Source organism: Pan troglodytes, chromosome 5 (genome assembly GCF_028858775.2).
Source record: "Pan troglodytes isolate AG18354 chromosome 5, NHGRI_mPanTro3-v2.0_pri, whole genome shotgun sequence".
NCBI lineage: Eukaryota > Metazoa > Chordata > Mammalia > Primates > Hominidae > Pan > Pan troglodytes.
In genome coordinates, this window is record NC_072403.2 from 169,118,455 (window position 1) to 169,134,270 (window position 15,816).

The 15,816-nt window shown below is 44.4% G+C and overlaps 1 protein-coding gene across 15 annotated transcripts in view; it reads left to right on the top strand.

Annotated features, from left to right (window-relative positions):
• The window catches only part of ARID1B (AT-rich interaction domain 1B), a 434,368-nt gene that overhangs the window by 372,278 nt on the left and 46,274 nt on the right, over nucleotides 1-15,816 (top strand). For 9 of the 15 annotated variants that reach the window (XM_016956518.4, XM_016956522.4, XM_054686454.2 and 6 more), the window contains one exon: nucleotides 1,319-1,646. In XM_016956518.4, coding sequence (XP_016812007.3) covers nucleotides 1,319-1,646 — 328 coding nt within the window. Of the gene's footprint in view, nucleotides 1-1,318; nucleotides 1,647-3,436; nucleotides 3,566-15,816 lie in introns of all 15 variants that reach the window. The other 6 variants (XM_016956514.4, XM_016956520.4, XM_016956516.4 and 3 more) reach the window with 1 other exon arrangement.

The window sequence follows — 15,816 nt, forward strand, 5'->3', positions numbered from 1 at the left end:
CCTCCGTCCCCCACCCCCGCCTCCGACCCTGCCCTCCGTCCCCCACCCCCGCCTCCGGCCCTGCCCACCGTCCCCCACCCCAGCCTCCGGCCCTGCCCACCATCCCCCACCCCCGCCTCCGACCCTGCCCTCCGTCCCTCACCCCAGCCTCCGGCCCTGCCCGCCAGCCCTCACCCCCTTCTCCGACCCTGCCCTCCATCCCCCACCCCCGCCTCCGGCCCTGCCCACCGTCCCCCACCCCCGCCTCCGACCCTGCCCTCTGTCCCTCACCCCCGCCTCCGGCCCTGCCCGCCAGCCCTCACCCCCTTCTCCGACCCTGCCCTCCGTCCCTCACCTCCGCCTCCGACCCTGCCCGCCCGCCCTCACCCTCGCCTTTGACCCTGCCCTCCGTCCCTCACCCCCTCCTCCGACCCTGACCTCCGTCCCTCACCTCTGCCTCCCACCCTGCCCTCCGTCCCTCACCTCCGCCTCCGACCCTGCCCGCCCGCCCTCACCCTCGCCTTTGATCCTGCCCTCCGTCCCTCACCCCCTCCTCCGACCCTGACCTCCGTCCCTCACCTCCGCCTCCTACCCTGCCCTCCGTCCCTCACCTCCGCCTCCAACCCTGCCCGCCCGCCCTCACCCTCGCCTTTGACCCTGCCCGCCAGCTCTCCTGCTGCCGTGTGCCGTGCTTGTGCTGGGACAGTTTTCCGAGATGTGGCAGCCAGCACAAACCAGCTGCTCGATCTGGTACTCAAGCAAAAAAAGAAAGAAAGAAAGAAAAATATTATTCCCAACTTAGAGGAAAACTGGGGCTCATGTCAGGTTCCCGCGTGACACCTTCCTGTGGGGTTTTAAAGGATGATTTTGACCATATGTGCATGTCGTCTTACACGTTGTCTTTTTGAGCCCTTTCACATGACTGTTGAAGGTAGCAGTGATCTAGTGGTGTGATCTCAGAGTGGTGCTCACCATTTTGGTTAAAATATAAGAATATGTGGTGTTGAATGGATTGAGGCAGCACTCGGTGTCCCTTGCCTATTCATAGGGTTTGTTTTTTGTTTTTTTGTTTGTTTCTTTTTATGATCAGCCTGAATTTCTCTTCATCAGTGCAGTGGTCCTCTGGGGCTGTCTGTATTTGAGTCACTCTCTGAGGGCCTGGGAGTGTGCAGAGAGAGCATGTTTGAGACTGGCAGCTGCACCAGCAGCAACAGGAAGGGCCTATAACGGTCATGACTAATACTCCGTGCTGATCGCATTGTTGGACAAAAAGTATTTCCAGTGAATGTTGTCACAAGTTTAAATAAAAGGCTTTACTTTGTGTTTGCTTTTTGTTTAGGTAACTACTCCAGACCCCCAGCGTATAGTGGGGTGCCCAGTGCAAGCTACAGCGGCCCAGGGCCCGGTATGGGTATCAGTGCCAACAACCAGATGCATGGACAAGGGCCAAGCCAGCCATGTGGTGCTGTGCCCCTGGGACGAATGCCATCAGCTGGGATGCAGAACAGACCATTTCCTGGAAATATGAGCAGCATGACCCCCAGTTCTCCTGGCATGTCTCAGCAGGGAGGGCCAGGAATGGGGCCGCCAATGCCAACTGTGAACCGTAAGGCACAGGAGGCAGCCGCAGCAGTGATGCAGGCTGCTGCGAACTCAGCACAAAGCAGGTACGCCACCCAGGAGCACGCCCCGGGCAGGTACGCTGTGTGTCTACCCGTGACCACGTGACTGTGCACATAGCTGCATTGTTCCCTGGGGTCACACAGAGCAGTAGAATGTCACTGTGCTTGGCCGTTCTTTTTGTGTTAAATATATTCTGTAGCATCGAGGTCAGAGAACTAAGTGACAAACCATGTTTTATGATACATGAGGAAGGAATGTGAGCGGTGAGCACATCAGTCGTGGGAGGTGATTTGAAATGCCTGTGAATAGTCATTGCAGCAGCAAACCAGATCTGGTTGCACAGGGAAGTGTCTGCGTGGTACCAATTGAAGCAGTGACTTTTAAGCAGGAAATACGCTTAGGAACAATTTAAAATCTAAAACATTGAAAAGGAACACACTCCCCACCTTTTTTTCACCCTACCACAAGAATCTTCCTAAAATACAAACTTTGTATGTATACATACATGTATTGTGTGTTTGTCTAAACGTATATGTGTGAGATTTATATACTTGACATTCTTATGTTATATTTTATTTTTCCAGGCATATCTATCTGTCCAAACCAAAATGTGGTTTAAAAAGCAAATATAATATTTTAGAAAGTTTGAGTTGATAAAAGGCTTTAGCTACAATTACTTACTCATTTTTAATCCCGACTTAAAAATTAATTTTGAAGTAAATACTTGACCTGGATAAAAATAACATAATTAAAAATTTATAAGGCAAAGGTGAATAAGTTTTAAAAGCACATGTAAATATGTTTTAAAGCAAAGTACTTTGAAAGATGTGTATCTTAATGATATCTTCAGAAGCAAAGTAGAAGATTCCGATTTTTGTCAAAGGGAAGCAAAAGCTAAGGTGTCTGTGCGTGTGTGCATGTGTGCGTGTGTGCATGTGTGTGCGTGTGTTTTTAAATGTGTCTTTTGTTACTTTTCCTCTGAAGCTGCTATCTGGGGAATGTGGGACCCCTCCAGTCTTATTGTTTTTTCCAAATAGTAATAAATTTCCCTTGAGGAAATAAAATGAAAATCAATCATTATCTTTCTTTCTGTCTCCACATTACAATTACTTAAAATCTTCTGAACTCCAGCAGTCTAGCCCTCTGCCGAACCTACACAGGCTTTAGGGAATATTTTTGTAAACCTGTCTGTGAAAACTGGTTTGGCTGTTGAAATTGAAGTTCTAATTCAAGTTTAAATGAATTGTCCATTGTTGCAACTCATAAAGCGCAAATTATTTTCTTTTTTTAAGTAGAAAGTATTTGATTGCATTTGGCACGCAGCCTTTGGGAGGGACCTCAGAAGATAGCCACAGAGAGCCAGGCCTGATTTTGTGTGGTTACAAAGCTATGTGTGCCCCCTCTCTGAGTCAGTGTTTATGTCATCCTGTAGCAATCAATATATAAATACACATCCATGCATTGCCATTTTCCGTTTCTAATGCGTAGACCATTCCAAAGCCTTGCCTTCAACTTACTGCCCATTTTAGCTCACCAGGAGGTTAAATGGGGGCTGTATATCTTCTTGTTTGCTTTTACCAAAGTCAAAGCTATACTTTAAAATGGTAAATGGAGATTAGAATTGAGAATATTACTTTTCTCTGCCTGTCCCCACCCTTTTGTTAGAGGCATTTTCTGTACCCCCCGCCCCTCAGGCAGCGGCAGGATGCAGGGTATTCAACTTGCCTCCATGGTCTGTAAGCCCCGCACCTATGTGTGGGGGTGACAGATATACAGGGCTCATGCTTGTGCCTCAGAACAAATCCCAAGCAGCTGTTCTTCTGTTCCACTTTAGGCCACCATACATTAGGTCGCCTGCTTATCCCAGCCAGTCTGGGGCTGGCGGACGCCCCATGTTTTCTTCCCAGCACCCCAACTATGGCAACTCTCAGGCTCCCATGGTGCACCAGCCTGACCAGTACGGGTAGGTAGCAACACACCCCGACTTGCTGCGGGACCTGGGCGTTTTCTCTGAAACTGTTAACGATCGTGCCGTCTGGCCGTGAAAGGAACACCCAAACCAAGAAAGCGAAACACCTAACAGAAAATCCATCTCCAAGGGGGTTGTCCTTCTGTCCATTTTTGTTGGTGTGTTTGTTTCGTTTTCCTTTCGTATTAACAGTACTGTGGCCGTTCGGTGGAAACCCGCATGCATCCTCAGGCCCTGTCTGTGCATGGCTTTCGGCATGGCTGCTTTCCTTCATGCCTGAGAGGGAAATAGAAACTTTGATCTCTGTCGAAGACATGATGTCACCACCTCTGGCGTCATTTCCCCCATTGTTGTCGTTGTTTTGTCTAGGAACCTGTGTTGTGCAGCGCTGTTCTCATGACTATATTATCACTCCTGCTGCTACAGTGAGCGGCTGCCATACCCACCCCCAAATTAAGAGCACAGCATCTCATTTGACAAGAGACTCACTGCAGTTGAGCTGACAGGCTATTCATAGGACTTAGGAGGGGTTTCATTATATCACCACCAAGCAAATGTCTGTGCCAAAAACTTCTATTATTTTTTCCCCAGCGAGTATCAGAATATTGAAGTCACCAGGAAAATACAACAAAATAATCCAACAGATAATTTTCTGTCTAAACACAGTGTTGCCATATTATTCTCAATTTCAACACAGGAATTACATACAGCAACAAAAAGTATCTCTTCTTTCCTACTACAAAACTACGTAATATCAGGTTCTGTCACCATGTTTAGGTTAGTAAATGCTCTTAAAGTCTATTACTATTGAGTGAATTACTAAAAAAAATAATTATTGCTATCATCCTGGGCAGACTTAATCATGTTTGGTAGTTAGTTTTAGTAGAGACATGCCCCATCTTTGGTTAAAATCAAACAGGGAACAATCACCTAGCTTTGTTTAAACAGTAAACTTATAGAACTATGCTTTCACTACTGGTTATGAATGCCTGACAGAGCTTTTTAGTAGTTTTATATTCAGTTTACATTTATTTAGACAGAACAAATGATAATTTTGGAATCGAGAGTTCTAAAGTCTGTAAACATGGCCCTAAATGTGGACCAACAAATATAGAATCCTGTAAACATCATCCCCAAAGTGAAATAACAAATATAGAATGAAGTAAACATGGTTATTCTTGGGAAATTGGCTTTTCCTCTTTCTTACTTTCTTGTGGTACCTTCAAGGTCAATTCGTGAGTCAGTAGGAAGATAGCAGTCGGAGGAAGCAAGCATTCATCATCTGCAGCTAATCCATAGGATCTGTCCTTTTACCAACTCCGGAGGCCTCTTTAGACCCACAAAGCTAGTTTGACTGTGCCTTGCCAAGCCACATTAAGCAGCTGTGTAAAATGAATTTAAATGGCATGCATCAGAGTGAAATCTCTTCCACTGGGGCAGAAAATCGATGTTAGCTAACCAGCACAAGGAGATCAAATCTGTATTTCAGCCAGCAGCATCCAGATAGCTTCCTTAGAGTACAACACCTCCTCCTTAATTAAAAATAAGAAAAAGAAAAATGTTGGCGTTATTCTATGTAAATCTTATAAAGCACACTTGGCAAGGGCTCATATTCATAGCCCCATGACTGTTAGCTGTGAATTTTAACTTTTATGTCTACACTATTCTTTCTAAAAAAAGAAAGAAGTTAAGTTTTATTTCTATTTTAAATCTTCCTTCTGTTCACTTCGCAATACACATAACCTGTGTTGTGCCTTTTTTAAAAGCAGAAGCTTGAATCTGAGAAAACATGTGTATGACATGTTTTAGTGCTCTGGGTTGAGAAATCTGATTTTCAACATGCTTTTGCTTTACTTATTTAACAGCTTGTTGCAGCAAACTCGTGGTTTTGCTTTGGTTTTTGTTCCCCCATTGATGGCTCTGTTAGGTTGAAGTTAGGTTGGCGATTAGAAAAGCTAGTTTGCTAAATGTTAGTTTCTCTTTGGGAGAGGAAGAAATGGCGTAGTGTGGGATTCACAGAGCTAGTCAGAATGACTTCTTTCTCAAGGCACAATCCCAAAGGACCTAGAGCCCATGGAAGAATCTGATAAGGACAAATTAATGATGAAGGTGGAGCGTGAGTGAGTGTGTGTCTGCAATTAGACAAAAACAGAATGCTCATTGTAAAAATGAAGGATTGGGGCAATTATGCTTCAGATTTTCTCAGCTGGTCAAGTATAAGATAGTAGAGAGAAAAAACATGCAAGTTTAACTGGTTAGAAACTGTTTTATTAATTTCTTTGAGAGTGACAATATGAAGGTAAAATCGACCTGCTGCATTGAATAAATTAAGAAACATAGATTAATTTTTTTTCTTTTTCACCTTTTGAGTAAATTCCTCATTTTGATCATCAGAGGATTTACAATAGAATCTGGTGAATCTTCTTGTTCACGTACTAGATTCACTGTGCAGTAATACCCAGTCATTTGAAGTTAATGGTTTATAAGTAATATCTGTACAGAACCCTCCTCCTTCTACACACTGATACCCTTTTTATCTGAAAATGCATTGTTGTGTACAGTTTTAAAGCATTGCTAGTTAAGGAATTTACTTTTGAAGATATAAGAAACAGAGAGTTGGAAATACTAGCTGATCTTACTAAAAGGCTACTTCAGGAATGGCAAATGAGTAGATCAGTTCTCGTGGCTCTTTGTAGCATCATTTTGGAGGATTCTGAGCCATTACCTGAGCATAGGTGAGCCAAAGTTTGCCAGAAGCTTAGGAAGAACTTTGGCCTACCACTTCCTAAAGAGCATAGCTGTGGATCCCAGGCTAAACACAGGCTTTAATATAGCTCACTACAACCTCAAATTCCTGGGCTCAAGCAATTCTCCCACCTCAGCCTCCCAAGTAGTTGGTACTACAGGCACGTGCCACCATACCTGGCTGATTTTATCTTTACTTTTTTGTAGAGACAGAGTCTCACTATGTTGCCCAGGCTGATCATGAACTCCTAGCCTCAAGCAATCCTCTCTTCTCAGCCTCCCAAAGTGCTGGGATTACAGGCGTGAGCCACCACTCCTGACCTTGTAACATTTTGTAAATGACTGAATCCATTATGTTTAAAGCCTGTGCGTGCAGATGTGCACAGGTAGAATAACTTTCCCCCATTCATTCCATGTGTCTTACGTCCTTTTATTAGTCCTAGATGGTACCTGGTGATGTCCAGCAATTGACAGCTCTTCAAAATACAACTGATTGTGGATGTGGAAATTTCAGCATTATCCAGAATTTTTTCTTGGAAATGAGCTCTAGGAGGAAGCATGATTTCACTGAATTTACAGAAGATCTCACAAGCCCTGGATCTTTAAGCCAGGGTAGATGGACAAACAGATTTTAATTCCTTAAGGCCTGCTACCCTAGCACCTCACATATATAAATTTTGATCAAGTCTTGAGTGACTTGAGATTGTTTGTGTCAAAATTCTGGCAGGGATCTTTAAGATAGTACTGTGTTCATAAGAAGAGGTTCCATAAGGACACAGAGTTTCAATTATAGAATGAGCGGATCTCAGAACTGGGAAGGTTTTAGACGTTACCCAGCCTCTATTTCTTGATTTTATGGTGGAGTCAACAAAGACCTACAGGGTCACCCACTCAGAATCATTGAGTCAGGAGCAGGGTCCTTGTCACCTGGTCCTGTTGGTCTTCTGCTCTTCTGTTTTTTTGTTTTTTTTTTTTGAGATGGAGTCTCACTCTGTCGCCAGGCTGGAGTGCAGTGGCACAATATCGGCTCACTGCAACCTCCGCCTCCTGGTTCAGGTGATTCTCCTGCCTCAGCCTCCCGAGTAGCTGGGACTACAGGCACCTGCCACCACGCCTGGCTAATTTTTGTATTTTTTTTAGTAGAGACGGGCTTTCACCATGTTGGCCAGGATGGCCTTGATCTCTTAACCTCGTGATCCACCCGCCTCGGCCTCCCAAAGTGCTGGGATTACAGGCATGAGCCACTGCGCCCGGCCTGTTGCTCTTCTTTATACTTTTTTGTTTTGTTTTGTTACACAACACCTCTTCATTTTTGTTCTCCATCATATCTAGAGGCAATCCTGCTCCTAGAAACCAAATAGTAACGAGTATCTTCGTGGATCTTCCACCTCTTGCATTGAAATCTGGATTTTTTTTCTCTTATCTGAATTTCGTTACCTCTGCTGCACCTAAAAGGAAATACATGCTTTGCACATTCCCATGTAGACTCCACGTGCAGCTCGGAGTTAGATTGTTTCCAGAGCCAAGCGCTTTGTGAGATAAGTAACAGTTACTTGCTGGCACAAGGGTGGGTTTGAGTTTCTGTCCTTTTCACCGTTTGAGGCTTTTACCAACACTGCTTTGGCATTTAACATTGTTGGGACTGGAGTATGGCTGTTAAAGTACGAATTGCGAATTGCGAATTGTGGGGGAGCAGAGTGGAAAGGTAGTGATATTGACACGGATAAAGGTGCACACCTACATGGTGCTGGTATAAGCGCTACTGTTCCTTTGCTGTCCCTGAGAGAGCCCTTCGTGGACTAACTGAGCATCAGAAGAAGGAGAAGTCTCAGACTTCTTAATTTCAAAAAAAAAAAAAAAAGGGTAAAATGAATTAATTTGAAAAGTCTTGTTACTCTTGACTAGAAGGGAAGTTTTAATACTGAATATCACAAATATAATTCTGTAGACCTGCATTTTAATACTACATCATACCAAAAACTAGGGTCACTGAAATTAGCTTTCAAATGTTTTGTGTTGAGTCCATTAGGAAATTGGGAACTTAAGATTATTAAATCTTAGCCACTCATTAACAGGGTGAATAAATTCCATAGGGTAGCTAGATCAGTAGTAACCCCACCGTATTGCTGTTGGAGGAGCTGAATATTTTGCGAGAGAATGTGACTAGCTGCCTTCCTCTGCTTGGAAGAAGCTGGGTCTATTTACAAATGCAAATGAATTGGACTGGCTTGTTGGATATACAGTGGCTTGTACTGTGGCTCATGTGCACCCCACATAGACACATCTTCCAGCCACTGTTCTTTATTGAGGTGTATCTATAATTCATATCCTGTGTTGCCATTTGCCAGCAAGGCACTTTTTCTGTGTTATTTTCCTCTGAAGCCAGTATGATGCAATTCTGCTGATGGACGAAGAGCTGCTGATGTGGAAATACGTTAATGGAGATAGTGCATTAAAATGTCAAAGAGAAGGGGCAACAAACTTCGAAATGTGTCAAGCCCCAGTTATAGTGGGGTCCATGTGCTAAAGAGCAGGAAGTGATTTGTATTAACCAAGAATCCAGCCCTTTGGATTTTGGACAATTAGGTTTTAACATAATAGCTATGGTTTGAAAAGTCATGTTATTGAAAGACAAAGAGAAAAGATTTCAAAGCCTTAAACAGAGTTTTTATTTCTGCAATTAAATGTAAGCCTTTGCATTATCATCTAAATACTACGCTTTAATTTTTAGCCCCTTTTTTCTCTTCAAAATTTAGAATTTGAATGAATGTTATTATGTTAGTATTTAAAGATTATGATTTCAATTAAAACTTTTAGAATTACAGAACTATTATGGAAGCCATAAAGTGCATTTATAAATCATCAAATCAAAAAGTAGTAAAACACTAATTATAAAAGGATCAGAGATTTCTTTTTTAATGTTAATGAGAGCCAAGGAATCACAGCATGAACTGTGCAGCAGACCTGGGAGGGACCGGAGACCACGAGGTGCCCCAAGCCACTCGTGAGCGTCACCCAGAGATTTTCGACAGCCGCTGTACACCCTCACCCAGCCAGGGGGCCAAGGCGCGGGAGCCCCAACTCCAAAATCCCCTGGTGGTTCTGGTGTGGAAGCCAGCTTGGGTCTGAGGGGGGCCTCAGAGATAACCGCCACTGCAGAGCACGGAGGCAGCATGGAGGGGGAGGTTTGGGAGGCGCGCTCCGGACGCTTCTTCCTTATGCAGTCTTCCTGAGGGACATCACATGAGGAGCACACAGGGCTCGCACTGGGAGCACTCTGTGGCATCAGAAGCTCGAGTCTGCGCCGACCTGACCCTGACTCAGGCTCTGGCGATCTGTTGATCATGGCAGAGTGTGTCTTCCTAAATGCTTTGTCTTGATTTCTGCCCTTTTGCTTCCTCTCAGACCTCAGTATCCTCCTCATCCTCTGAAATACTCAGTTCCCCACCACACCTAGCCTGCCCTCTTCATTTGGATATTCCCCTCTCCGGGTCTGGGTCTGGCCCTCTCACAGTGGGTGGCTGTGCTCACTCGGAGGTGGCTCACAGTGACTCGCGCACCACTGTCTATGCCACCTGTCTTCACTTCCAGCTTCATGGCTCTGTTAACATCCCGCCCCCATAGATACACACTTACACCAGATGTCCTGGGATCGTCACAGCGAGAACCAGCATTAAAGCGCACCCATCACTAGGTGTCATTAGCAGCCCAGCCCAGCAACCCCCACGGTTCTGAGTTACGAAAGGCAGGGATCTTTGGAATTACGTGTGTGCAACAGGAGTGGCAATGGCCAGTGATGCCAACCTGCCAGGTGTCAGGCTGATGACCAGCAGGTGGTGAATTTTTCACAGCCCTGAAATCTGATAACCTCAACAGTGTTTTGGGCTGAAGGCAGCAGGAAGTTTGTAAGTGGTGAAGAGGCTATGACTATGTCTTAGTATATTGCAGCTTGGGGTTTGGAAAGTGTCGTGGGTCACAGGGCATCTTAGTAGCCGTAAGGAGTATGAGAAGCAACTCACTAAGATGCTAAGATTCCTCTTAATCTTGGTCTTCATTCTTATTTTGAACGCCATTTCTGCCATTATATAGATTTAAAAAACCAAACAGGCCGGGCACAGTGGCTCACGCCCGTAATCCCAGTACTTTGGGCTGCCAAGGTAGGAGAATTGCTTGAGGCCAGGAGTTCACAAGCAGCCTGGGCAACGTAGTGAGCCAGTCTCTACAAAAAGTGAAAAACAGTGAGCTAGGCATGGTAGCGCACACCTCTAGTTCCAGGTACTCAGGAGGCTGAGGTGGGAGGATCACTTGAACGTTCAAGGTTGTGGTGAGCGAGGATCGTGCCAGTGCACTCTGGCCTGGAGTAAAACAGTGAGACCCTGTCTCTTAAAAAATAATAATAATAACAAAAAACGCACAGACAGAAACCTGTAAGATTGTGGCCCTTGTTTTAAAAGTGAACTCATACCGGATTACTTTTGATTGTTAAAATTCCTGCCAGGTAAGAACCTGTCTGAATCCTGTCCTGCACAGAGTGGCTGGTGAGGACATAAAGAACTATAGCTTTGCTCAGCTTGCAAGCCTTGCCTAAATTTTAACCCTAACTGAACAATGTTTGGCTTTACCAAACTAAGTCACTTTGTGGCCCAGGCCACCGTTAACTCGGGAAATCTCCAAGAATTTTTAGGAGGATTTTTTAAAGATCAGAAATTACTGTTTTTCTGTTTCCTGGACAAGTGCATTTTTTATTAGAGGTTTCTACACAATATTGCTGCGACACAGTGATATAGGATGGAGAACTCAGGACCCAGATTAATTTTCTTAAGCCCACTGACAAGCCCATTAAGGCATGAGAGTTAGATAGAACGCATGTAAGATAGATGTGTGCTTCCCCCTCGCACTGCTAAAACTCAGGTTCGTCCATCAGGGATTGTTACCTACTCCGAGTATTGCTGGGCTGATAAGCTCTCTGTGTCTGAGGTTGTGTGGCTCCAGACCTCTAAGAGACCTGCTCCCTCCACTCTGCTTCTGTGGCTCCTCGGCGGCTAAGCCACTTTGGGATGAGCAGTTCACTCCCCTTTACACCTGTGACCTTGGAAGGGATGTCCTGGAATAAAGGATGTGGCCATTCCTAGCACTGACAAGTAATAGCCCTCCTTGGAAATAACAGAGATCTTTTCTTAATGGTACTATGATCTCAAGATAAACTTTTTAAGTAAAGATCCTTAAGTAGAATGCAATAGAGGTGACACTTTCTCTCTGTGGGTGACATCCATGGCAGCTAATGTTTCTTTCATGCTGTATGGATCTAGCTTCACCAGACCAGGAAACTGTGCCATTTACATCTTCTCAGAGGTCAGTGGGATGCGACATGATACCAAACCCCCAAAGTTCTGGAGAGTCATCCATTGCAGGGAAAAGACAGGATTTAGGACCCACTGCTACCCCCCTGTGGCTCTCATCCACACTGTGCGCTTGAGGCAGCCCGTGTGCTGGGGATCAGCAGGGAAAAGCTGAAATCAGAATCTCTGAACTAAATACCTTCACAGTATTGAGGTTCATTTTTGTATGGTTGCCAGGAAAGAGTTCGTAGTAGCAGAACAATGGGCTTAACAAACCAAAATCAACTTTGAGGATGAAGAGAACTTCCTTAGTTATCAGTTGCTAAAATTCAAGCAGCCAGACAACACCATGTTTGCATTTTCTTCACACCCTGACAAGGAGGCCTCTCGCCTCAGAACTCTTGAGCTCTATTTGTTCTCCTGGTTGCTTTGAGAGAAAAGGTGAAGATCAGTGAGCTGCTTTAGGAACAACTAAAGCTGGTTACCTGCATTGAAGCAAAAAGGAAGAGCTGAATCTTGAAATTGCACAACAGGTGCCGTTTCAGCAGGGAGTGCCAGGAGCAGAGCTGGTAACAGGTCGGAACCTTCTGAGAAGTCTGTGTGAAGTGTGAACAAAAGGGAAAAATGTTTCTGATGTTAGAGGCTTTTAAGAAATCCAGACTGGAATATGCAGTATTCCTCAGTGCTTAGCAAGAAGAGCTTCACCAAGATGCAGGAGTGAAAAATACAGCTCTTTGGAGAAATGTGGAGACAATCAGGAGAAATGCTTTGAAAACAAGAGGCCCTGTGGGCAGTGCCACATTTTAAAAGCCCAGGCAAAGATGTGCCAGGGAGAAGTTCTGTTCTGAAGAGCTAAGGCATAGCCACTGAAAAGATTATTCTTGAGAGTATGGTGACAAAGTTACTACTGTTCCTTTACTTAGAAGTTCTCTTTCATAAAGCTGTCGCAAAACAATATTCTTCTTTGCCCATTCTTAAAGGAAGAAAATAAAATGTAAACATATCAGCTACCAAAGGGTTTGGGGAGTTATTAACAGGGAGCTGGAAGATAACTGGTAGCTGCTCCAGCTTGTCTGCTAGCACTGAATACATGGAAGCTTTCTTTGAGTGAGCAGGCTGCCTCGAAAACAGGTCACATTCGCCAGTGGAGGAAGACTTAGACAAGACTCACGAAGTCTTATATAGAGGGTTCCTGCATAGGGAGGAAAGATGACCCCAAACCTCTGCTTCCTGACCTGAGAGTCCACCTGCCTGTGTGACGCTAGGTGCTCAGAGGCCTGTCCAAAGCCAAACCCTGTCCACATGTCCAAAACTAAGCCCACGCTTTCCCCTGATGTTCTTTATTCCAGTGACTGCTCCATTATCTGCCCACCGCACAAGCTGGACACCTAGGAGACAGCTAGGCACAACTTTTCTTTTCCCCAGAGGACCTAATTCATCACCAAATCCTGTCCGTTTCACCTCAACGATATTGCTCAACTCTCTCTTGTGCTCCACCACCTGTTCCAGGGCGCCATCATTTCTTCCTTGGTTGTGGTAACAGCCTCGTAACAGTCAGCCCCACATTCGTTCTTCTTGCCTCCGATGTGTTCTTCCCAGCATGGCCAGAGAACAATGTCTTTAAAATAAACATATTTTAATGCCATTGCTCCTGCTTAAAAACCCCAAGTGTCTTCCTGTTTCTCTTAGGATAAAGACCAAACCCAGAGAACCATAAGCCTGGCCCCGCACCACTCTCGCTTCTTATTTTGCTCTACCGCATTTTCTTCTGGAGAGGGCCTCCTGGATGCCCCAGGGCCCTTGAATTTGCTGTTTCTCTTTTCTCTTCTCCTTACCTGGTTAATTCCAGTGGATTGATCCCTCAGATCTGAGAGATGGAGGGGACGTCATCCCTTCCTTGGGACCTTTTCCTGTGCTCGCCTTCCTGTGAGCTCACATAAAACACAGACCTCTCCAAGCCACGCATGTGGTCGCAACTTCACACTCGCTGTCCTGGTTGTTTGACTTTGGTTGTGTTTGTTTTTAGTCTTGGCCCGCTGTTGTGCTCATTCCTCTCCCATACTTATCTTAAAATACTCATCTTGGACAAATGATTATAACTGTCAACTAAGCAGTAGGTATTTCTGATTAATTTTAATTACTTCTAGCATGTCTCCCTGAGCAAAAGGGGTAGAATCTATTTTTTTAGTAGCATATGGTTATATACTTTTACAGGAATCTACATTTTTAAATAAAGGCACTTCTATTCTTTGTCTTTTGTCTAATGAGACAAATGCCACTTTACCGCCACAGGATTGATTCCTAGCCAGAGCCACTGGCTTGTTGAAATTACATTATTTTGCCACCAGAATTGCTAATGCAGTTGTTGTTGCAGGCACGCTGATGGATTAGCCACACCAAAAATTGACCAGGGCTTGACAGTCTTATTTTCTGTTTTGATTGTATATATATATATTTTTTTTGGCGGGGGGGCACATAGTAGTTTTCCCTCTTAAAATATTAAATTTAAAATAACCTCGACTGAGTTTCTCCTTCTCAGTACTGCTTTGGAAGAGTCACCATGTAATTCGGGTTGAAAATCTGTTTCACCAGTGATGCTAGATACATGTGTGAGAAGAGTTTGTGTTTATAAAACATTTTATATAGGGCATCCTGTGTAATGTTAATGTATGCAATTGGATCTCTCCAGAGGAATAAAGTAACACATTTAGAAATAAACTGCTGGAATTGGAGCTTTTCAAGGTTTTGAGTACTGGTTCTGATGACTCTTGGGTTTAAGGGATAAAGTGCCCCAAGTTTTAGTGTTAGCCTAGTTTATGTTGTTAGTAAGCAATCTTTTCTGGCTTCATAACCCAGCTACATCTACAGTGACAGTCCGTATAGAGAAAGTTATGTACACCTGGCACTCGCACTCATTTTCCCAATAAAGTGTGCACTGTGTGATGCTCATTTCGAACATAACTCAAGGGTGGTATTTGCAGTGGATGTGCTGGAGCTTCCCCCGTGTCTGCCACTGGGATGGGACTTTAAAGTGGCTTCACTCACAGGGTCTCCATTTCTTCTGTCTGTCCCTACCCTTCTCCGAAGAACTGTATCAGAAACCCATTCATTTTAAAGATAACCACACACTTCACCGTCTGTCACTTGAGAAAATACAGTGTTGATTGCTAAGATGATAAGGCCTAAATATTCTTCTCTAAAGCATCAAAATTATTTTAAATTTTAATGTAGTTGACTTTAAAACCAGATATTTAGAAAGATGTGGGTACTGCATGAAATTTCATACTAATATTTTTAACTGCTGAAAGCAAACTGTAGTGGGAAGTGATATTCCTCTTTCTGTTTTCACACTGAACCATTGGAAATAGTCGCTTGAAAACTGGTGTTTGCTTTGGGCTTTTTTCCCCAAAGACAGCCCTTTGTTGGGATATGAATATGTAATGTTTGAGAAATCTCCAAAGTGAATAAAAGGAAAAAGTAGAAAAGCTGTTGGGGTATGTATGTGTGCAGCCCGTGGGCAGGAATGAGGAGTGCTGTAGGGAAAACTCACAGGTCCTGCTTTCTCAATTATTCTCCCTGTAATAACCTGGCTTTGCTTATAGAATGACAGTTCTTAAATACCTCTGGTCCCAACCAGATTTAAATAAAGTTCTTCTGGTTATTCCTCAGGTCAGCATGTTTAAGTAATAACTCCCCAATTTGAACATTGCCATTTAAGAGGAGGAGGGAGCGGTGCTATGGTCTAACCCAGGCCCAGGCGAGCGCAGTGTCGGCATCCTGGGGTCTGGGGTCAGCACCACCCAACCAGGGTCACCCCCACAGTGTGCATCTACCGAATTACTGTAAATGTTTGTCTCCTTACCCCCCTGAGATGTTCCTAGGCAGTCATTTCTACAGCCATGGACTCGGCATCTGCAGAGTCAGGACAGCTGTCCTTTGTAACAGACATGAAGCCCGCAGGCCCCCTGGAAGCCAGAACCCAAGGGTCCAGGGGGAGGCTTTGCTTTTCCGGGTACAGCTTAGGTTTCTGTAGGGTTTCACATTGGAAACATTCTGCTCGTTTCAATTCATGTTTTTGCCTGTTTTTGTTTTGTTGCTTTTCAGAAAAGCAACTGATTTACTTCTTAACACTCCTAATTCATTTGGAGCCGTCCAAATGTT